General features: G+C 41.2%; 1 protein-coding gene across 4 annotated transcripts in view; it reads left to right on the top strand.

Moving 5' to 3' along the window:
• The window catches only part of ATRN (attractin), a 147388-nt gene that overhangs the window by 77601 nt on the left and 45299 nt on the right, over positions 1 to 24488 (top strand). For all 4 annotated transcript variants that reach the window (XM_090286101.1, XM_090286102.1, XM_090286104.1 and 1 more), the window contains exons 19-24: positions 1886 to 2023; positions 5358 to 5451; positions 14146 to 14198; positions 16027 to 16121; positions 18676 to 18754; positions 20783 to 20940. In XM_090286101.1, the coding sequence (XP_090142227.1) occupies positions 1886 to 2023; positions 5358 to 5451; positions 14146 to 14198; positions 16027 to 16121; positions 18676 to 18754; positions 20783 to 20940 (617 nt within the window). The remainder of the gene's footprint in view (positions 1 to 1885; positions 2024 to 5357; positions 5452 to 14145; positions 14199 to 16026; positions 16122 to 18675; positions 18755 to 20782; positions 20941 to 24488) is intronic.

Here is a 24488-nt window from a genome sequence, read left to right as displayed (position 1 = left end):
CCAGCCAGCCACAGGGCTGTCCAGTTGTGGTCTGCTCTGACTCTTCTTGAGTGGTCTGCATTTCTCCCTCAGGGGAAGAAGGAGGGAGCAATAGACCAGGTACCGGATACATTTGGCATGTTCATGCTTGTGCCAAGTGCCTCCCTATCCTGGCATATTATAGCAACCTGAAGATAACCGGGGTATTGCCCTGATTTTTATTTCTGACCGCTGACTTCCCCTCCCCTGCCCAGCCTACAGAACTGTTCTTTCCTACTGCGGTGCTGGACAGGTGCCTGAGCAAGCTGTTGAGCTACATGAGGTGCTTGCTGCTGTCTGTCACCCTCCCAAGGCCTGTGCTGGTTCCCAGCCCCTCTGTTGGATTATTCAGGTGTCAGCTAGTAGAGTGCATGTAGTCACTTGCCGGTCCCCTCCTTCTCTTACACGAGGATACAAGTATCTCAGCTCCCCTTTCTCTTGTCAGATTGAACATCTCTGCTTTATAATTTCTAGAAATTCCTCGGTACTTTAGAAGTATTTCCCAGTACTTCTGATAGCACTTTTCCTTCTTACCCCATACTCATATTGATTTAATCATTGTTTTTACATTTCTTCTGTAATTTAAGTGGGATTTTGAAGAGGAAGAGAAAGCATTTATTCAATCTTTTTATATTCAACCAGAACAGAGATTTTTAAAAATGATTTCAGATGTTAGATTTTGTGGGTATTGTGCTCTGCCATTTGCTATCTAGTTGGCCCTCCTTACCCATGAATTCTGCACCCATAGATATGAAAGGCTGAGTAAAGGACTTACTTGTCTTCACAGGAAAAACATGTATATCTCACACATCTAAAGTAATTTTGGTGCAGTCATAACTGATGTAGTCGTTTCTAAGTTTTTCAGCTGCAGACTATATAGAACAACTCAACTACCTACAGGGATGGGGTAGAAACAGGTGGTAAATTGAACAGGTACAAGGCTGTGGAAAGTTTCTGAGATACTTGGTAAAAAACTGTCATGCTGATCAAGCAAGAAAAATCTGCAAAAGCTGCTAAAAGAGTAAATCTTAAATGTTCTCATACATACACAAAGTATGGTAATTATGTGATGTGATCCAGGTGTTAACTAATGCTGTGGTGGTAATCATTTGGCAATATAATGTCAATGGGGGGAACAGACCTGCATAACCAGATTCTGTTTACTGTGGTACAGGCTGTGTGCTGTGTGAATGGCCCCTGGAGCCAGCAGCGCACAGCCTGCGCAGCTGTCTCCCGAGCAGTCCGGAAAGGCCCAGGCTTCTAAGCCTTTGTAGTTGTAAAGTCTTGTATGCATTGAGGATCTTACTAGTTCCACTTATGGAAATGTTTATATATAAAGATGGTTATTTTCCTAAAAAATGAAAAATTGAAAGCAAACTAAATATCAGAATAAGGGAATGATTAAATAACTCTTATGTTTCATGGAAATCATTATGCCATTTAAAGTTTTGTTTATGATAGATGAAATAACATGGTAAGATAATTGCGATATAAGTTTAAAAATAAAAACTGAATATTACTATGAACACAACTATGTTGTGATCTCTGATTGGTGGAATTATATATGATTTTCCCGCCTTATTTTTTCAAATTTAACTGCCATAAGCATATATTATTTTTACAATGAATAAAAAAAACTATTGTTTTAATGGCTGTGGACTTTCTTCTTGCTGTGGTATATTTCTGATTTTTACACATTAGCTGTTTTTCAACTTTTTGATCTTATTTCTCAAACTAGTTTTTAGTGAACCCGTTTTGATGATTTTTGTATTTAGAGGCAATAAGAAACTTAGTTGCAAATAAATCTTGTGGAACTTACTCCACCTAGTTCTACAATGAGACAAAGAAAAAATTCTTTTTCTTTCAGCTTGCCAGTGCAACGGCCACAGCAAATGCATTAATCAGAGCATCTGTGAGAAGTGTGAGAACCTGACCACGGGCAAGCACTGTGAGACCTGTATATCTGGCTTCTACGGCGATCCCACCAATGGGGGGAAATGTCAACGTAAGTCAAATCCATCCATCAGGGTTACTGGCTGCAACTCAGGCAGAACACAATGCTCCTATTTGACTTGAATATCTAGGAGGAAAAAAGCCACTTGGTTTTGGATACTGCATTTCTTAAGTCATACTTGTCAGCAGCTCAGCTGAGCCTGGGAGAAAGTGAGCTGAGCTGCCAAGTGTCAGAGTAGCCAGTTAAAGCAACAAACCAAAAATGAAAAAATTAAGCTTTTCATCACTTGCTGCGATGGTAAAAGAAAGAGGCGTAAAGTGGAAAAGCACTGACTCCCCTTGTTCCGTGTTCCCTCCTGGAATGGCACATTGGTTGAGCGTCAGGTGGATGAGCACAAAGGTGGGGCTGGTCTTCTCACTGTTGAGGGATCCAAGACAAAAGGCTCAGCAAATCCCTCTTATGGGCCCTGGGGTGGGGAGGGAGGGTGAAGGGGGAGGGCTGGGAGTGGAAAAGCACTGAGAACTGAGAGTGGGGAAGGTGTCTTCAAGGTTCCCGCTCCTCCCTCACAGAGGACCTCTGCCTGAGACCTCAGATAGTCACCTGGGAATGAAGGTATCTGAAGTGGAATGCAGATATCTGAAAGAAGTGGCCACCCATGGGGTCCTGGGACCTTGGCTGCAACTCCTCAGAGACTTCCCCCTGGGGTGCTGTAGGGAGAGCAGCTTTCCCTGTAAGGCCTACCAGGGAAAGCCTATGGTTGGAAAAAATCACACCTAGGTTTTTAACCAGGAGCCAGACTCTTCAGAACTTGTAGTATATCTTAAATATTTAAGTAGACCCATGTTTCCCCATACATGTTAAATAGATTTCTGCAAGCAATAGGACATTTTATTGTTGGACTATAACTTATGATTTTTATAAATGACTAGTAATACCAGTGAACTGATTTTTAGTTTCTTCTAGCTTCCAGTGGAAAGACTCTTCAGGTTCTGAGCTGGGAAATAAATATGAAAAGAAAATCTCTAGCTACTCCCCAAATTCCACCTCCAAACTCCTTAGCATGAACCTTGAGAAAAGTCTGATCCCGGAGCAGCCAGGAGAGAGCTGTGTTTCAGCAGTATATCCCTTAACCTCTCTGGGGTTCAGTTTCCTCATCTGCAAAATAGGGATATTAAGGTGGTTGTTGAAATGAAAGCAGTCAGAGGAGTACATGACATGTACTCATCACTCAGTAGGTGTGAACAATTATTATTACTCTTCTAATGTCATTTTCTACCACTCTTAAAATTTCTTACATTAAAAGATAGTAAAAATATTTTCCTACTCCCGTGAATACACTTCATCCATTAAACAGTACAGAGTGTCTAACCTTATTGATAATCGTGTACAAGGCATTGTGCTGGCAGCCACCTGAGACACAGGGGCTTTTATTGTCCCCATGATCAAGGAACCTGCCCAGCTTCTCAGTGTGAGATGTGGCCATGCTGGGAACCATATCCAGGATGTCTGGCTTCAACTACTGGGCCTATTGTGGCTCCAGTTGCCAAGGTTAGCTGGGTCTGTGTCTTGTCATCATCCCTATATCTGCACCTGCCAGCTAGAAAAGTTACATCCTGCTCTAGAGCACTTGCGGGGCCTGAGTACTATTGTCTAGAACAGTGTTTCTCAACCTTCCTAATGCCGCAACCCTTTAATACAGTTCCTCATGTTGTGGTGACCCCCAACCATAAAGTTATTTTCGTTGCTACTTCATAACTGTAATTTTGCTACTGTTATGAATCGTAATGTAAATATCTGATATGCAGGATGTATTTTCATTGTTACAAACTGAACATAATTAAAGCATAGTGATAAATCACAAAAACAATATGTAATTATATATATGTTTTCTGATGGTCTTAGGCAACCCCTGTGAAAGGGTCGTTCGACCCCTGAAGGGGTCGCAACCCACAGGTTGAGAACCGCTGGTCTAAAACGTAGAGCTAACTTTATTTTTTAGAGCCTCAATTCACAATAGAAAGCAGGGTTTTTAAATACTGGGAATGGCACCAAGTTTTCCTCTTAGAATTGTATAGTCAGTCTTTAAGCTAAAGGTAATAGCCATGAGTTATTGAATGCTTACTGTGTTTCATTTATGTATTGTCTCATTTAATCCTCACAACAGCGCTATGAAATAGGTACTATTATTATCCCCATCATCTGAAACAGAGACTTAGAGGAATTAAATAGTGTGCTCAAAGTTACATAGGAACTAAGTGGAGGGGACTGAATTCAAACCCGGGCAAACTGATTTGTAGGCCTTGCTTTTTATTAATACACTATATCCCCTTCTCCATGCTCAACTGAGCCAGGAGTTAAACACTGTTAACTGCTTCACTAATTCTGTGTCACAGGTTTCTTTAGGTCATTTTTTTTTCTCTGCAAGATTTATTTTTAAAACGCACCTAATTAAAGCCTAATGCCTTTAATTTTTTTGCAGAAAAACAGGGTGTAAAGTGAAAATGAATTGAATAAAAGGACTCTCTTATTTCACCTAGAGCATGAAATTTATCATGGCTCATATTTACACATCAGATAAAAAAAAAAGGTAGAAAGGTGTTGATGGTGGATGAGGGAGCTGACCAGAGTTGTTTTTATGGAGGCTAAAAAGAAGGCAAGGAAGGGTGATGAGTTCTGAACGGCCTCTGAAACACTGACCTGCTGTTGGAGCCCCACCCCAGTTCTGAGCCCTGGTGTGATTTGAAACGTGACCGTTGTGGAGAAGGCACCTCAGCTGCAGCAGAATGCAGCGGGACCAACCCTCCCCTCGGGCAGTCATGGCTCAGGACATCTCCCTAGGGGCAGATAGTTCATAAATGTTTACTGAATGAAAGAATTATAATAGTGAAAACTAGAATGTCTATTGAAAATATAAAAATTGTGCCCTAACTGGTGCGGCTCAGTGAATTGAGTGCTGGCCTATGAACCAAAGGGTCACTGGATTGATTCCCAGTCAGGGCACATGCCTGGGCTGCAGGGCAGGCCCTGGGGTGGGGTGGAGGAGAGAGGGAGCACCACACAGTGATGTTACCCTCCCTCTCTTTCTCCCTCCCTTTCCCTCCCTCTAAAATGAAATCTTTTTTAAAAAGTTGTGATTGCTTCAAGAAGGCAATGGAAATGACATTCTTTCCTCCTGTCCTTTGACTTTAGTTCCTTTAATGTTGCCTTTGCATTGTTTGAGATAAATCATTAGCTGAAAAACAAACCTTACTCATTAAATGCCTTTATTTTAATCTGTTTTCTATATCAAATCCAATTCAGATAGTTTTTTATTTTTTATAAAAAGTCTTGGATAGTAGTAATCTTCTAAGCCAGTTGTGACCAACATTCCTTTTCCTCCTTCCAGCATGTAAGTGCAATGGGCACGCATCGCTGTGCAATGCCAACACAGGCAAGTGCTTCTGCACCACCAAGGGCGTCAAGGGGGACGAGTGCCAGCTGTGAGTACCACCCTCCCGTGACCCTTGCTGCAGGACACTCCTGGGTTTAGTGACTGACAGCCAGGTCAGCTGGGTCTGTGCCTTGTTGTCATGGGCTCTGAGGGAATCCCTGAATAGATTGATTTGGGATTTTGGCCTTTCTGCTTCAGACAGGTCTAGCTTGGTCAGCCTCCGTACTGAGAAGGTTGTCAGTTTAGGAGCAATTCCTTAATGGCTCTTTAGTTTGCATTGAGTGACACTGACATTTCCTGGATTGCTAACTTGGATTAGTTGTTTAACTTTAGCCACTACTTAGATTTTTGTCATGTCACATGATGGCACTCTTTTCTAAACAATAAAGTTGGAAGAGCTGGTATTTTATTTGGCCCTTTGGTTGTCTGATAGTGGTGATGTTCCTCTCTAGCCTTGAACGCATCCCTCCCTGTTGTAGCATTTTCCTTGACAAAGTATATGAGACATCTTCCAGGGGAGAGTCTGGGGTGCCCACCTATAATGATGCAGGCAGAGGTGGGGTTTCAGCCCTGGCTGTGCCTACACTGAGCAGAGTCCTCTTGAGGTAAATCACTTAACTGTGCTGAACCTCAGTTTCCATATCTATCAACAGTGGGACTAGCAATAATCATTTTTAGTGTCATGGGATATTGAAAAAAGAGAGATTGTTCTCCAATTAACATATTCCTGTCTGCATCATCAGAAAATCTCATGCTCCAGGTTTACTGATACTCTCAAGAAGAAACTTAAGAGAGAAATGTTTAGTAGTATCAAAACAGTGAGCTGATACAAGCAGATGTGTCATCGGTACTTTGTTTGGCTTATCGAACACTAGTAATGTCACCTGTGATTGAGGCCTTGCTAGTGGTGTTCCAGAGGGAAATGCTCTGTCTACATTTTATAGTTTTTACCAGTGTGTACGTTTACTGGTCCCATAATGCCCTAAAGCCAATACGTGAAGAAAAGCCTAATCAGAGATTAAATTTAGTTCTTGAGTCTAGATTCCTTTAAACAGAAAAAAGTAATAGAGCAAAATTAATCATTCCTGTCCTCTGTTTTGATACACAGCAAAGAAATGAGGTATAGGTCCAGTGAAAGACTTTCTTTTTAAGAGATTTAGATATAAGCAAATGCTGATATCACCCTGCATAAAAGGACACAATATCTCTCAATTATGTATCTGGGAAAAGTGCTTGCCCTAAGCTTCCTCCTTTTTTTCATAGTTAATAGCTATTGTGCCTAAATGGTTTTGTGACAGAACCCCGCCAGTGCTGTTCTGGAACAGCTGTGGGGTTCAATTGCCTGGCACTAAGAAGCACGACCCTATTGCAAGGGTTTGGTGAAAAAGGAAAGGGGTTGTTTATTTAAAGGTTATACAGATTTAAATAATGGCAGATTTCTTCCATTAAGTCCCACTCCCTTTAAAACAACCCAAAACACATAGTCCTGCCTCCCTTTGCCAAATCAGGCCAGTTCCAGAGTATGCCAGTCAGAGGTACCGTCTTTCAGAAAAGCAGAAGTCTACAGCTCAGCGTTCCCGGTCACAGTTCAGCTCCAAGCATGTCTCACAAATCCAGGTGGCTAGGCAGGTCCCCTGCAGCTCTATCAGCTCTGCCAGTATCTTCTCCAAGGAGACTTGAATCTGGGTGTCTGGGCAGGTCCCCCTCGTCACACCACCAGCTCTAGTGCCTCACTGGACTTCTGATTGTCAGACCTTCTCTCTCTCACTCCAGACTACGTGGCTTTTCTTTTACTTTCAGATCTCCCGACAGACCTCGTCTCTTAAACTCTAAACCTCATGGCAGACTTCTCTTCTTTTTCAGGCTGCCCTCATTTAAATGCTCAGCCTGAAACTTCCTGTGTGATCTCATTTCTAGCCCTTCCTATGATGTGTTAGTGTCTGCTATTTTTGCCAGTTCCCCGGTATCTTTTACCTTCTTTTGACTGTCATCTGTAATCAGGGCAAAAGTTCCCAGTGACGCACGGACATCATCCGGGGTTGGCATCCTCCTCCTGCCTCTCATGCAGGTGCTATATGAGCTCCACCAGCTATGTCTTGGGTCCCTGAGGGTTTTCAGTCACGTAGACAATTCACCCTGAGTGGCAGCCCTCTTCCCCTCAGGAAGACACAGCTATTGACTTGCCATTGTTGTGCAATGTATCTTAAACATTGCACCATCTACTCTTCCCTTCCCCCAATCGAGGATTGTGGGGAACCCACTCTGCACCCCATTACAGTCCCCATTTCTAGACCTGTGGACCCTTTGTAATCTTACAAAAGGCAATGGGCAATGATCTTGTAATCTGAAGCTACTAACTGCTAGCCATGGCCGTAGTCCTACCTACCCCTGGGTCCACAGATCCCTAACAGAGTGGGGGTGTGGAATGGAGGTTGGCCTTCACATGCGGGGAAGAACTTGCAGAGTCCAAGTCAGTTGCTGTCCCTGGAGAGCAGCACACTTGATGTCCAAAGCTGGGCACTGCTCAACAAGTTGGCCTCCTTGTATTCTGGAGGCAACAAATTTGGCAAGATGATTAGAAGGCACAATTAAAACCGTAACCACTAAATGACAAAAATAGGGACCAATTCTACAGTGTCCCACATTAGGAAAAGTGGCTCCTCTGAAGGAAGATCTGCAAGATATGTCGTACCTGTCCAAAGCCCTTTTGCCCACTATACTTAGCTTGGGCTGAGGGGAATGTTCTAGGATTTCCCCCTTTTTAACAATTTTGAGCCCTCTGTCCAAGCCATTAGGGCAGAAAAGGAAACCAGTTTTAAAATGAAGACCACAGACTGTGCCATACTTCACCAGCCCAACCACTTAGTCTAGCCAAACCATTGAGTCTCAGGAGGCAGTGATGCAGATGGGGTTCACACACAGAGACTAACAAAAATTTGAAGTCCCCCTGGTTTTAGGCATCTGTGTGAAGTCCACGTGCCAGTCCTCAAGTGGACACAACACTTTATATTTTACTCCCTTTTCCTCTGGGGCACACTTTCTTTGTCTTAGGATTGTCCTTGGCACATATATGACAGGCTTGGGTGATCCTATGAACAGTCCTTCGTAAATAAGGGCCTTTTAAATGTGTTCTAATGAAGTCCATTAAGGCATCCCTTCCATAATGGGTCCCTTCATGTAGGTGTTTGAGGATGGGATACACTGGAGCCTTGGAGTGAAATTATACCATGGGCATTGACCTTCCACGTAGAACTGGGATCACTGGTAGTGAATCCCTATTCACGACCATTCCTCATCCCATTCTGTGTAACGAGGTTTAAACTCGGACAAGTTCAAACAAGGTATCAAAGCCCTTAGCTTGGCAGCTCTCTGTCTGCCTATCTTGCTACTTTATCAGCAGTTTGGTTTCCCTGGCTCGTTTAGGAAGCATCCCTCTGGTGTCCTAGGTAGTACATTATGGCAACCTGGTCCCATAGGTTCACTGTCTCTAGCAATTGTAAAGTCTCCTGTGCATGTTTAACATCCTTGTTCCCCAACATTAAGAGTCCTGTCTCTGTCCATATTGCTCCATGGGCCTGGGCTGCCATGAAGGTATACTTGGAGTCTGTGTATATGTTAACCTTCTTTCCTTGGGACAATATTAAGGCTCTTGTGAGGACTATTAGTTCAGCCTTCTGTGCTGAGGTTCCCAGTGCAAGGGCTTCTCTTACATTGTCTGTGGTGACTACCACATACCCAGTTTGTCACTGGCCATTGTCTATGAAACTGCTCCCATCGGTATATAGCTCCCAGTCTGATGTTGCCGGCGGCTGGTCCAGTAGATCTGGCCTGCTAGAATAAACTTGATCAATAATTTCCAGGCAGTCATGCTGGAGGGGCTGAGTCCCCCTCCATACCTGGGAGTAGGGTGGCTGTGTTCAGGGTTGTAGTAGTCTGCAAGGTAACTTGGGTGTCCAGAAGAATGGCCTGGTATTTCCCCATATGTCCTGATGTCAGCCAGTACCCTCTCTGTTCCAGTAGAATCAGGATCTGCTGTGGTACCAGTACTGTAGTGGAGCTGTCCCAGATGTCACAGGTAGCTAGCTGCTACTTCTCCGAGGCATGGTGGCCATCCCTCTGTTGTGTAATCCAACTTCTTTGAGAGATAGACTATGGATGGGGGAATATTTCCCAGAGTACAGTTTGAAAGACTTCTGTAAATTGGGCAATCCAAATGTGGGAGCTGAAACTAGCTTCTCCTTCAAGGTATCACGTGCTACTTGACAATCCCCTGTCCATTGGAAGTGTTCAGAGTCCAGTCCTTTCAAGGAACTGTACAGCAGTTTTGCTCTAAGTCCCAAGTTTGGAATCCAAATTTGGCAGAACGCTGTAATTCCTAAGAATCCATGAAGCTGCCTTCGGTTCTCTGGGATTTTTAATGCAACAATGGCTCGCTTTCCATCTGCCATCAAGCTCCTGTACCCTGTTTCAGTTGAAATACCAGGTACACCACTTCCTGTTTGCAAATCTGGGCCTTATGAGGTGACACCTTATATCCCCTTTTTGCCAAATGATTTAGGACTGTGATGGTGTCGTGCAGCCCTTGTAGGTGCTGCTAGCCAGCAATATGTTATCTTTCTATGTATTGTGAAAGAACTCTTGATTTCAGTTGAACATCCCTTAAGTCTTTTGCCAGCACTTCCCTGAGTGTAGTCAGGGAGTTCTTAAATCCTTGTGGCAGCTTGGTCAAGCAGTACTGGAGCATGACTAGTTTCTGGGTTCTGCCATTCAAAGGCAAACAAGTAGCTGAGCCTGCTTATCTATTGGGATGCAGAAAAAGGCATCCTTCAAGTCTAGGACTGAAACCCATTTGCTGTCTCCAGGCACCATGGTCAACAACAGGGTGTAAGGATTGGGCACTGTAGCATGAATCTCCTGAACAATGTCTTTTATAGCCCTAAGGTCCTATACAAACCAATATTCATCAGAGTAAGGCTTTTTGGCTGGCAAAATGGGTGTGTTGTAGGATGACTGGCATGGCCAAATTGGTCCTGATTTTAAGAACCTGAACACTGGCTGAATCCCCTCTAAAGCTTCTTTCTTTCATGGGACCTGTGCCTCTTCTCTTAAATTAACTTTTATGGGTTGCATGTTAACTGCTTTACCTGGGGTTTCATCAGCCCAAGCAGTTTGATCAACCTGTTCATATATCTCAGGTTGGAAGAGTTCACTTCCAGGACCTTCTGGACATGTCAGGAATGCCTGTAGCTGGAGGGCATGTTCCAGCAGGACTTCCATATATCTACAAGGAAATCAATTGGCTTGTTCCCCACAGTCAGCTGTACCCGGGGCTCTCATGGGGAAATAGTAATAGGTCGGGAGATGTCCAGTGGAGCTCCTGGGCCTCCTCATTCATCATCAGACTTCCTTCCCCTTTTCAGCATTTCTCAGTGAGGGTTCTCATTTCTGTTTTCCCTTTTGAATTTTGAGCACTGATTCTTCCAGTGGCCTTCTTCCTTGCAATGGGCACATTGGTTGATGCCTGCTGGGCCTCTCCTCCTTCCTTCAGGGTCCTGCTTCTTCCTTTGACCTCCCCAGCCTGCTTCGAAGAACACTGTGACCTGTTTTGTCTTCCTTGCTTCCCAAGCATTATAAACTTTAAATGCTGTGTCTACCAGCTGAGAGGGACTCATTGCCAGTGCCCCATCTATATGCTGGAGTTTCTGATATCTGGGGCGCTTTGCCCAATAAAAGTCATGTTCACCATCTGCACATTCTCCTGTGCCTATGGATCAGCATCAGTGTGCTTCCTATAGACCTGTTAGATCCTTTCTAAAAATTCAGAAGGGTCTTCATTTGACTTTTGCTGAAGGGCCTGTACCATATTCAGGCTCTTTTGCTTGGCACCCCCTTCTCAAGCCCTTCCGGTATATACTTTCTGTAGTGTTTCAGGAAAGCTAGGCCCCCACTATTTGGGCTCCAGGTAGACCCTGTCAAGGAAATTGCCTCAGCTGGGTTGAGGGTCCCATTGTGATCCTCTTGGTGGAGATGTTGAGCGTCTTTATTAGCCTTATTTATAACCAGCCATCTCTATGTGCAGTTAACAAGATATTTAGGAACGCCTGTACATCTGCCCAGTTTGGATGATGAAGGACAAAAATGGAGGCAATAAGATCTGCCATTCTCTGAGTATCGTCCCTATATGAGGGTTTAGAATTCTTCCAATTCAGTAAGTCTGAAGTGGAGAACAGAGTATGGGCCCAACAGTAGACAGCAGGCTGGCCTTCTGATTTACTCTACCAGTAGGATATGGCCTCAGAGGGAATTGGCTTGCTCCTAATTGGGGGCTCCCTGGCCATATTAGGTACCCAGACAGGTCTTTGGGGGGAGAGACCTCTCCCTCATCATATAGGGGTGGAGCTGTTGGTTCTGTGGTCTCTTCAGGGGCAGCTCATGAAGGGGGTGGTGGCAAGGAAGTTCCTCCTGCCACCATCCCTCAGTTCTCTGGGTTCAGAACATTGACAAGGTTTATTTCCTCATTCTCCCTTTCTTCCTGTGTTTTAATACCAGGGAGAGGTTTTTGAGGCCACTTCCCTTCTCTGTGCCATCAAGTGATTCTCTGTCCCTGACAAAAACCTATTATACAATGGCATAAATACATTGACATAACGGATATCATCCCATTTGTCCAACCATTGCCAATACTTTTCCAATTGCATAGTGGTATAGTAACTCAGGGGACCACCCATGGGCCGCCTTTCCCCACAACCCAAAACATACTTAAGCCAAACAGTATTACAGTAATAAACCAGTACCTCCTTGGACATTGGATAATGGCAGTGCATACTCCAGTGCTCCAGAATTCTACCCAGTGGGCTCCCCCAGGGGTCAGCATAGAACTGCCCTTACTGAACCGACTATACATGCAAAAAGCTATAACCAGAAAAATACAACCTGGAAACATCATATAAACAACTATCATCCACAACTCCCATTATTCCAAACAGTGCTCACAAGGAAATTTTCAGCCAAACCATCTCATTTCTCAGAGCCTGTCCCTTTCCCTGACCTGTGTCCTTTCCACTTGCTCAAAGGGTGTGGAGAGAAATTCTCAGAGACAGGGAAACTCCAGTCCCACTCTCCCACTCCTGAGGGGGTCGACCTGCCACGGGCAACTATCAGTGTCTCTTTGTGGTCGCCATTGCTGTTAACAGAACCCCACCAGTGCTGTTCTGGAACAGCTATGGGGTTTGATTGCCTGGCACCACGAAGTGCAAATCCTAGTGCAAGAGTTTGGTGAAAAAGGATAGGAGTTGTTTATTTAAAGGTAATACAGATTTAGAATAATGGCAGATTTCTTCCATAAGTCCCGCTCCCTTTAAAAACACCCAAAACTCATAGTCCTGCCTCCCTTTGCCAAACCAGGCCAGTTCTAGAATACGCCAGTCAGAGGTGTACCGTCTTTCAGAAAAGCAGAAGTCTACAGCATAGCGTTCCCGGTCACAGTTCAGCTCCAAGCATGTCTCACAAATCCAGGTGGCTAGGCAGGTCCCCTGCAGCTCTATCAGCTCTGCCAGTATCTTCTCCAAGGAGACTTGAATCTGGGTGTCTGGGCAGGTCCCCCTCGTTGCACCACCAGCTCTGGTGCCTCACTGGACTTCTGATTGTCAGACCTTCTCTCTCTTACTCCAGACCACGTGCTCTTTTTTTACTTTCACATCTCCTGACAGACCCTTACACTCCAGACTTTGTGGCAGACTTCTCTTCTTCTTCAGACCGCCCTCATTTAAATGCTTGGTGTGGAACTTCCTGCATGATCTCATTTCTGGCCATTTCTGTGGTGTGTTAGTGTCTGCCATTTTTGCCAGTTCCCTGGTATCTTTTACCTTCTTTTAGCTGCCACCTTTAATCAGGGCAAAAGTTCCCAGTGACGCACAGACATCTGGTGGGCATCCTCCCCCTGCCTCACGCAGGCGCTATGTGAACTCCCCCAGCTGTGTCATGAGTCTCTGAATGTTCTCAGAATCATGTACACAATTCTCCCTGGGCTGCAGCCCTCTTCCCTTCATGAAGGCATAACTGTTAACTTGCCAATGTAGGAAAAAGAAATTGGGACAACTGTAACAACATAATCAATAAAATATACTTAAAAAACAAAACTTGCCATTGTTATGCAATGTTATCTTAAACGCTACACCATCTACTCTTCCCTTCCCTAATCCATGGTTGTGGGGGATACGCTCTGCACGCTGTTACAGTTTTGCTGATGTTCATAGATGATACCTATGCAACAGTTAATAATTCTTTTTTACTTTTATTTTCTCCAGGCCAGTGAACCATGTCCAAAGTTTAAAACAAAAAACAATTCTTTGTGTTTAAAGAATAGGATCAGTTTATCCAGGAAGAATAGGAAGGAAGTGCAAAATGAATATAGGAAAAATGTTTTAATTGCACTTTTAAAAGAATATTTAGTTCACAGAAAAACGAAAATGTGTTTTTCATGATTATAAGTAGGATCTAGAATTGTTATATTTGGGTTTATCTCATGTGCTTTGGCAGATGTTTATCAGTTAGTGGTGGTGTGAGTTGCTGGGCAGTCAGCATTGAAAATGAGTAAAATACTTGTTAGTTCACCTGATTTGAATAAACAGTGAAGAACGGAATTATATTGTAGTTTATAATAAAGGATCTACTTGATTTTAAAATGAATGTAGATTCTCTTTTAAATAGCAATGGAAAATAATCTTCATTTTCCCCCCTCTAGATGTGAGGTAGAAAATCGATACCAGGGAAACCCTCTCAAAGGAACATGTTATTGTAAGTGTTTTTGTAATTCTTATCTGTCTAGAAGCAAAGTAGTTCAGTAAAACTTCATTATTGTCTTTAACATTGTTTGAGAATGGTAAGTGCTATAAGAATATAGGAATCACCCATGGAAGTGTCCCTTTATTTGATGTGTTTACATTCTATTAAGTCTAATACATATATGAACACAATTTTAAACTGCTTTAATTGTGGTTGTTGTTTATGTTAATATGTCCATAGCAGATATCAGGGAAGGAGTATAGAGATACACATCTCTGGTTTTCTTGCTTATGTTCTCTTGAAACCTTATTATATTTGCCATTACCTGGTTGTCATTACCTGTTTTCTTATTTATGATATAGATCAAAAAAATAATTCTTAAAATATACTTTAAGTTATTCTCTCTGAAACTGATTTGGATTAACCACCTCTTTAGGAACTAATATATGAAATAAAATCTAGTGATTAACTTATAGTGAAAGGTAAGTCTGGCAAAGTGACCAGGTCCTTATGGGTAAATGCATTTTCTTCCAGTAGGAGAAGCTGCACAGTAGGTCAGATTATGGAACCAGAGAAAAAGGAGCTAATGTTTGGTATATCAACTATAATTATATACCTGCTTTCCTGGGTTGAATAGTGTCCCGTCAAAATTTGTGTCCGTCTAGAACCTATAAATGTGAAAAAAAATTTTTTTCTAAGAGAAAAGAGAAAAACTTTGCAACCTTATGTAGGGGAAAGAGTTCTTAGATACGATTCCAAAAGCACAATTCATAAAAGAATGTTGTTTATTGGGGTTTATCTAAATTTAAAACTTGTGTTTTAAAAGGCACCATTAAAAATAAAAATCAAGCCACAGACTAGAGAAAATGTTTGCAAAGCATATATTTGATAAAGGGCTTGTATCCAGAATATATGAGGACCATTTACAACTGAATAAGGAGACAATTTTAGTTAAAAACAATGATTTGAATAGACATTTCACCAAAGAATATATATGAATGGCTAATAAGCACACGGGAAAAAATGGGTAACATTAGACATTTGGGACATATGTATTAAAATCATAGTGAGATACATCCCTAGAATGACTAGAATCAAAAGCCAGTACTGTGGCTTAAGAGAAGACAACTAGATTCTCACATCTGCTTCTATATCTGTTGTAATATATCTCTGGTAAAAGTACATGAGAAAAACCTGACCTCACCAGACATATAGTTAAAAAAGGAGTATTTTAATAATCTTTTCAGATAATTACAGAAATTATCCTTTGATACCATACCAAAATCAGACACCTGGTCATTTTTTAAGGTTAATTACCATGTGGAACATGAAACCACCTCAGTGAATATTTTTGTAGTCTTGTACATATATAATCTGTTTACTATATTGAAAAATAAAAGCCAATCCCAAGTTTTAACAGTGATGTGGAGAAACTTCCTACATTCTTTGTGGGAATTAAATGGCTTAGTTTCTTCGGAAATACATATGGCAGTTTCTTCAACAGTTAAAAATAGAAGTACGAACAACTTCCCATTTATAGCATTATATCCTTAAGCACAACCTAGCATGTAATAGATGCTCTATTAATATGTGTAGGTGAGTTAGGTTGGAGCTTAAAATCTCAGCTAGGGTCATGATACAAGGAGGGTTTGGTAGGTTAACCCAAACAAAATGATACTGTCCACAAACTTGATTTCCTTGAAAAACCCCCTGTCCTCAAGTATAAGTAAGCCAGAGTGCTTTCCTGGCTATTGAATATTTATGGGATAATCAAGGTGTACTTCTAGAGACCTGTTTTGTTTTATTTCAATTTTAAATACATGTGTCTTTCTTTCCATAGATACTCTTCTTATTGACTATCAGTTCACCTTTAGCCTGTCCCAGGAAGATGACCGCTATTACACAGCCATCAATTTTGTGGCTACACCTGATGAAGTAAGATGTGATAGTCTTCTTACTTTGTTTTGATTTTGTGTGGAATTTTTTTTGGGGGGGTCATTATGAATGGAAACACTGCCTTAGCAGTGGTCTCCAGGCAGAGGACACAGGATGATGTTCAGAGGTACAGGAAAGAAATGCTAGAAGCTACATTTTATCTCTTTTCCACCTAAAAGGCAAGAGCAGTGTTAAGATTTACTAGTATCTGATACACAGACTGACATTGACTCCAACAGGTACTTGGTTTGCCCATCAGCCTGTTGCATCCCCATACAGAAAAGGAGAAAAGACTGCAGGGGCAACTCCCCCATCAGAGGGGCAGATGGCGGAGCCCACATTTACTCTCTTAAAGTAAACCGGAAGTTTAAAAGTACCCACAAAGAAACTGTGGATTGAAATCGATGCCAGTGATGCAAGGGAGGTGGCAGAGGTGACACTTCTCATAGAATAAGTTGCAGACCTCATTAGGATGTAAAAACAGCAAAGGTTTAGTTGGGTACAACAAGTCAGCCAGCCAGAAAAATGAAATTATAAGACAATTATTTGAAATGTGGATTTATGTTTACTGTACTTATTCATGAACCCCCAACATACCATTAAGGTATTTAGTAGTTGCTGAAAGGAGCCAACACAGCATGACATTTAAAGGTGAAGCATCTAGAACATGAAGACATACCTACACAATTTCTAAAATGGAATAGTCATTCATTACCCACTCCAAAACATAATGTAATTTTTCTAAGTGATGATAAATTATTTAGGAACCTCCTTAGAAGTTTTTTATTTCTCATCGGTGTACTTTAAATGAAAAAAATTTGTGGAAAAACTGTGTAGCCATATCATTTTAGGGGCTGTTAAGTGGAATTTAAAAAAAATATTTTTGGATAAGGTTATAGCAAAAGTACCAAGCATGATATTTATTTACTTCTTTATTCATAAGCAAGTGGTTGAAGTGCTCAGTCTTTCAGGATGTAATTGATGTTGTTAATTTTATTTTAAATAAAATAGTAGACTCTTAGTAATACTTCTTAGCAAGGTCAGGAGTGACCATGAAAATCTTTGGACCTCTCTGGAGTTCCCTGTGTGTCTTATGACAGAATATTCAATCGAGTTATCCAGTGTGTATGTTCTATCTTTTAAAAAAGCACTAGGATTCCAAGTTTATTGATTCTTTCTGTGGAAGAAGTAATTGTTGGTAGTGTGCTGCCAGCAAATTTTTAAAAAACACTTGAGCTGTCCCTTCAAGAGGAAGGTGAGGTTATATCAATAAATAAGAAGGTATCTGCTTTGTGAGAGAAACCTCTGGTTTGGAGATTATGTTTTGAAAATGTTTCCATTGTTCTGGTTTTTTTTCTATTAAAACTAGCAAAACAACACCCTTAAAAAATCTGAATTTTCTAATGTGTTTTATGATTGTACAAAATGAAGAATTTCAGCAGGATTGGATTTATTTGTAAAATATAAAAATATAACATCTGATTTATTTTTTGAAGATTTTATTTATCTTTAGAGGGGAAGGAAGGGAGAAAAAGAGCATGCGAAACATTGATATGAAAGAGAAACATCGGTCAGTTGCCTCTTTTACGTGCCTGATTAGGGACTGAACCCTCAGCCTAGGCATGTGCCCTGACTGGGAATTGAACCAGTGACCTTTTGCTTTGCAGGACAATGCACATCCAGCTGAGCCACACTGATCAGGGCTACAACATCTGATTTCTTTGCAAAAATAAAGCTTTGACCCCAAGAAAGATTTATTTACCAAATGTCAGTAAAAAGTAAAAATTAGTATTAAAATTTATGCAGCATGGCCAACAGTGAACTTCTTTAGTTGGCTGAACACAATTCTGAGATACCTTTTTAGTCTTTAAAATCAAGAATCAAAATAAATTAAACTAGCTCTTCTAATTGCTCTATCTCTTAAATGGTAAGCAAGGTTTTCAACGCTAATAAAATACATTTAGTCATCTTTCACTTGAAATATTTTTAGTGGAGAAAAATTTATTCAAATCATGTATGAATACAAATTTTTTATTTAGTTCATTTCAGCTTTATACACTTTAAAAAAAACCATTTCCATTTTGGAGAACTTTACACTGTATATAATCTATTAGTTCAGAAGCACATAGGCTGAGTTTATAAATTCATATAAAGTGAGGCAATTGATCGAGTGTTTTTCTGTTCAGACATTTGGAAATAGCTACCCAGAGGTTCCTTAGGAGGCTGATTTCCCTAACATAGGTCAGAGGATGTGAGTCATTGTGCTGTGGTGAAGGTTTGTTGTTGTTTTTTTAAAGATATTTCTTTCATGAAGTTAGGCATTTGATAAACCATTTAATTTCATTTACTTATATGGAAGAGAAATCAGAATTATTTGGGGTATATTGCTTGTATTGGTAATTTTGCTAACTCTAATATAAATGTCAGTTTCTCTTAAGACAATAAAATATCTGCTTTGTAATCAAGAAAGGTAAAAGTAGTAAAAGTTATTGCTGTATTTTAAAATCTGGAAACTGTTCTAATTAATTTTCTAATTATCTGTACCTCTCCTCAGCAAAACAGGGATTTGGACATGTTCATCAATGCTTCCAAAAACTTCAACCTTAATATCACCTGGGCTACCAGCTTCTCAGGTAAAAACACAGCTAGAGAAGACTTTCTGAGTGGAGGTAATAGGTTAAGAAACATGTTGTAGGAGTTGAGAAAGGGGGCTCTGGAGACAGACAGATTCCAAGGGGGTTTGAAATCCTCCTTTGCCACTTATAACTGGGAGACCTTGAGCAAACTTTTGAACTGCTCTCTAGATTTTAGCGTTATTCATCAAAAAGAGAATTGTTGTGTAGATTAAATTAGGTTCTACATGTCACTGCCTACCACGGTGTCGGGCTCAGCACACGCCCGCCTGCTCTGCCCCACTGCCCACTACCACCACTAGTAACAGTGCTGCGGCTCTGCTCTGGCACTGCCATGGTCATCCGCACCCGAGCTGCAGAAGCGAAACGTGCAGGTGACTCACAGCTTCACGAAATGGAAACATTTAAAATGGAATGAGATTTTAGTAGGTACAGGGAAGTGTACTTTGGGAATTAAATGAAACTCTTAAGAGCACAGCTTTTGCTATCTTGTTTATCTTATTGTGCTGGGGCAGAAAATATTAAAAAAGTAAAGGGTGGGCCTTACATAGTGATTAAGAACTTAGCTTGACTGACCTGGGTTTGAATTCTGCCTCTTTCTTACTGTACTGCACTTTGCTATTAGGCAAAATACTTAAGCTTTCTGACCCAGTTTCCTCGTGTTAAAAAACACCTAAACATGCAGCGTGTCGTGAGAATTAAATCAGGTAATAAGCGAAGTACTCAATGTAGTGCTTGCAAAATGATAAGTTCTCACTAAATGTTTCATCATTATTACTATAAATACTGGTTTTTGATCAAAACTCAACCAGTTAGACTGAAGCAAAATAAAATCAGTACCTTTGCCTGTCACTTTATATTTATCATGTCTTAAAAGAAAATTCAGAAAAGGTTCAGAAACTTGCAGTGAGGAGAGACTTTTTTTTTTCTTTTTTAAAGATTTTATTTATTTATTTTTGGAGAGAGGGAGAAAGAGGAGAGAAACATCAATGTGTGGTTGCCTCTCACATGGCCCCAACTGGGGACTTGGCTCTCAATGCAGACATGTGCCCTGACTGGGAATCAAACCAACAACCCTTTGGTTTGCAGGCCAGCGCTTAATCCACTGAGCCATACAGGCCAGGGCAGAGGAGAGACTTTTAAGAAAAGGTCTTAATTATTGGAGTGTTTTTTTTTTAATTTATTTTTATTTTTTGTTTCTCAATTACAGTTTGGAATGTTTTTCTTGAGAAAGATAGCATTTCTGAGCATGTGATGATTTGCAATGACTGTCTCAATGAGGACCTGACAGTCTGGGCTCCAGTCACAAGACTTAACTCAGACATGGGAAAAATCTATTTCACGAATGTTTATAGACAGTAGAATTCCCAGCAGAGGGAGAATATGAAACGTTGAAAGACTTTAGGGAAAAGGATGTATTTAAACCAGATTGGGGGCGCTTAAATACAGTTGGAGCTGGTAGCAGAAGGGACTGAGTGACTCTTAGAACTCTGTCCTCCCTGCTACTGTTGAGACTTGAGGTCACCGCTAGTTAGGAAGTGAGGGGTGAATCAGTGTCCCAGATAGGGAATACATGAAGCACTGCCAAACAATGTAAAGGGGAATTGCAGAGCAATCAAAGTGTAGTGGAAAGAGTAAATGCCATTGCTTGTTAATAGCATTCTAGTGGTATCTGTATTTTCACGGCCACATGCAGCCATTTCAGTGGAAGGGAGTTACAGGGATACCTGGTAAAACATTCTAGCTAAGGGCACGGGCTTATGTGTCAGGCTTCCTAGCTTCAAATCCCAGCTCTACTTTTTGCTAGCTGTGTGACCTGAACCAATTGCTTAGTTTCTCGGAACCTTACTTTTCCTAATCTGTAAATGAAGACGATAGAGTTATTGTTAGGATTAAATGCTGTTGAGCTCTTAAAGGCTGTTCCTGGGACATAGTAAGTGTTTAATAAGTGCTAATTATTACCATTATTAATGAAGATAGATTCTGCCCTCTAAAAAAGGCTCTTCTATTTCTTTTTCTTCCTAATAGCTGGAACCCAAGCTGGAGAAGAGATGCCTGTTGTTTCAAAAACCAACATTAAGGAGTACAAAGATAGCTTCTCTAATGAGAAGTTTGATTTTCGTAACCACCCAAATATCACTTTTTTTGTTTATGTTAGTAATTTCACCTGGCCCATCAAAATTCAGGTAAGATGTGCTTTTTGGTCTCATACGCAGACATGGTGAACTCTCTTTAGTGGAGACTAAATTCACTCATTTGGAACTTGCGGTACATGAGACATAAAGTATTGCTTTGCCTCTGTGATATATGTGGCAAAGGAGTGCTGAGCATGTGAAGAATACTGGAGGAGATTGTAGTGGGGTTGGTGTAAACCACTTATGAAGAAAAGTTATCAGCAATTTTTAAAGCAAGTTGGCATATAACAAATTTGATAATTTGTAGAGCCACATAAAAAGCTTCATTCTGGAGAAAATTAGGTGGGCGTAAGGGAAACAAACACATGTCTAACCAGTGGGAGCCAGAGTGTGGAAAGTGCCATATGAAAAGGTCCCAGAAATGCTATCAGAGTTAAAGAAGGGTGGGATGCTGTGTAATGGAAGGCGGTATAAGGTTGTATTAAAGAGCCCAGGTCTTAACAGTCAAACAGATGCGGGTTTAAGGCCTGGCTCGTTCCTGTACAATTCAGGCACCCACAGCACATCTCAAGTTTTTTATATGTTCGACCTGAAAGGGGAAATAGGAGGATTCATGTCACCTGCAGCAGCCACTGCTGTTACTCATTTGCTCATTTTCTTGTTCCCAGGGGACCAGTGGGCTCCCTCTTATCCAAGATGCAAGGTTCAATTTGTGTTATAATCATTTGCTACTGTGTCCTTGAGGCCTTGCCTTAATACCTTTCACTTTTACCCCCTTCGTTTTTGGTGAATGTGGAATTTAGGGATGGTAGACTTTCAGGGACTGGTTCCCCTTTAGCCATGGAAGCATGGCCACTGGACACAGACTGAGGCTGTTTGCCAACTTTCAGAAGCATGGTCAACTGAAGCAAGTTGTCACAGATTAATTCGCATGAGTTTGCATTCTAGTTTTGCTGCTTTTGTATTCATGCTTTAGGGCTGTGGCTAAAGAACAATCTTTTTCTTTCTAGAATGTGGATGACAGGCTCTGTATTGTATTTTTTTCTAACCACCTTCTTTTCCTTTTCCTGTCTAAATGGCCTACAAGTTCATCCTCTAATCTGCTTGTCCCTTTGCTCTTGCACACAGTCTGCTTCCCTCCTGAGCCAGCCTTCTTACAAACATTGGCCACGTTCCCTGTTTCATTCTCAGCCATTCACCCATCAGCCTGAAACGCTCTGCCTCCTCCCCTCCCCACACCCTGATAACTGCCCTGTCTTAGTGAACTCCAGTGACTGAATTCTCCAGGACCCTCTCCTTCATAGAGTGACTTGACTCACTGTCTTTCTTGCCTTCCTGGTCCTTTCTTCCCCTGATTCTCTGGACAGTCTTTTAGGGAATCTTCTTCCTTAAACATTGGGTTGTCTGGGATTCAGGTTGGTTCTCTTCTGTTTCATCCCAATTTCTCTGTGTAATTCCATCCCATTTGTAGTTACTACTTCTGTATGAGTGATTCTCAGTGCTCTGTCTCCAGCTCAGCTTATACTTGAGCTCCAGACCAGTAAGTATTCTTGGTTGCTGCCTGGACATCTCTACCTGGACATTTATAAGCTCTTTGCACTCAGCACATGGCCATTCTTGTAACCTTAACCCCAACCCTGTGCTTCATTTCTCAGTGAATGGCACCGCTGAGATTCATCCTTTTGTGCAAGAGAGGACCCAGGAAGTCATTTGTATTCCTGGGATAAACCTGACATGAGCATGATGTATCATTTTCTTACTTTAAGCTTTGCTGGATTTAGTTTGCAAATATTTCGGTTAGAACATTATATCTATTTCATGCGTGAGAATGTCTGATAATTTTCCCTTCCTGATTATGTTACTACAGTTGTGCCAATTTTTTTCCCTTTGCCCCCCTTCACCCAGTACCGCGCTTCCCTCTAGCAGTCCTCTCCCCTTAGTTCTTGTCCATGGGTCATGCATGTAACTTCTTTAGCTTCACTCTTTCCTATACTATTCTTAACATCCCTCTTTCTATTCTGTAGCTACCAATTATGCTTCTTAATCCCTGTACCATTTTTCCCTTTATCCCCCTCCTCCTCTGAGCTGATAACCCTCCAAAAGATCCCTATACCTGTGATTCTGTTCCTGTTCTGGTTGTTTGCTTAATTTGTTTTTGTTTTTGCTTCTGTTTTTTAGATTCAGTTGTTGATAGTTGTGAGTTTGTTGTCATTTTAACGATCATAGTTTTGATCCTTTTTTTCTTAAATAAGTCCCTTTAACATTTCATGTAATAATGGCTTGGTGATGATGAACTCCTTTAGCTTTACCTTGTCTGGGAAGCACTTCATCAGCCCTTCCATTCTGAATGATATCTTTGTTGGATAAAGTAATCTTGGCTGTTGGTCCTTGCCTTTCATCATTCTGAATACTTCCTGCCAGTCCCTTCTTGCCTGCAAAGTCTCCTTTGAGAAATCAGTTGCTAGTCTTATGAAAACTTCTTTGTAGGTAACTCTCTGCTTTTAAGATTCTCTCTTTATCTTTAACCTTTGGCATTTTAATTATGATGTGTCTTGGTGTGGTCATCTTTGGGTTCAACTTATTTGGGACTCTGTGCTTCCTGAACTTATTTATCTATTTCCTTCGACAAATTAGAGAAGTTTTCTTTCATTATTTTTTCAAACAAGTTTTCAGTGTCTTGCTCTTCCTCTTCTTCTGGCACCCCTATAATTCCGATATTGGTACGTTTAAAGTTGTCCCAGGGGTTCCTAGTCCTTGCCTCGTTTTTTTCAGTTCTTTGTTTCTTTCTGTTCTGGGTGAATGTTTATTTCTTCCTTTTGTTCCAAATCGTTGACCTGAATCCCAGCTTCCGTCCCATCACTGTTGGTTCCCTGTATATTTTTCTTTATTTCACTTTGTATAACCTTCACTTATTCCTTTATTTTATGGCTGTACATACTCAGTTATTTCTCTGAGCATGCTGATCACCAGTGTTTTGAACTCTTCATGTAGTAGGTTGGCTATCTCCATTTTGTTTAGTTCTTTTTCTGGGGTTTTGTTTTGTTTTTTTTCATTTGGGCCATATTTTTTTACCTCCTCAACTTGATAGCCTCCCTGTGTTTGTTTCTGTGTATTGGGTAGAGGTGCTTTGACTCCGTGTCTTGGTAGCATGGCCTAATGTAGCCCTGTAGAGTCCAGTGGCACAGTCTCCCTTTCATCTAAGCTGGGTACTCAAGTTGTGCCCTTTGTGTGGACTGAGTACACTCTCCTCTTGTAGTTGAGCCTTGGTTGCTGTTGGCAGATCAATGGGAGGGATTTACCCAGGCCATTCAGCTTCAAGGACTGGCTGTGACCACTGACCAAAAATACTTCTAAAATCTCAAGATTTTTTTTGTAAATATAGACAAGCTCATTCTAAAATGTATATGAAAAGATAAAGATTCTAAAATAGCTAAAACAGTTTTTTAAAAGGAATGAAGTAGAAGGATTCCATGTATGCAATGTCATAGCCTACTATTTAGCTCGATTAGTCAAAACATTGTGGTTATTAGTGGAGGACAGACTCAGATCACTCAACAACATAGACATGGAATAGAATAAAAAAGCCTGAACTAGATCCA

Source organism: Furipterus horrens, unplaced genomic scaffold (genome assembly GCF_987537825.1).
Source record: "Furipterus horrens unplaced genomic scaffold, mFurHor1.1.pri manual_scaffold_8, whole genome shotgun sequence".
Taxonomy (NCBI): domain Eukaryota; kingdom Metazoa; phylum Chordata; class Mammalia; order Chiroptera; family Furipteridae; genus Furipterus; species Furipterus horrens.
The sequence above is the reverse complement of the archived record's forward strand: the minus strand, read 5'-3'. Positions and strand labels throughout refer to the sequence as shown.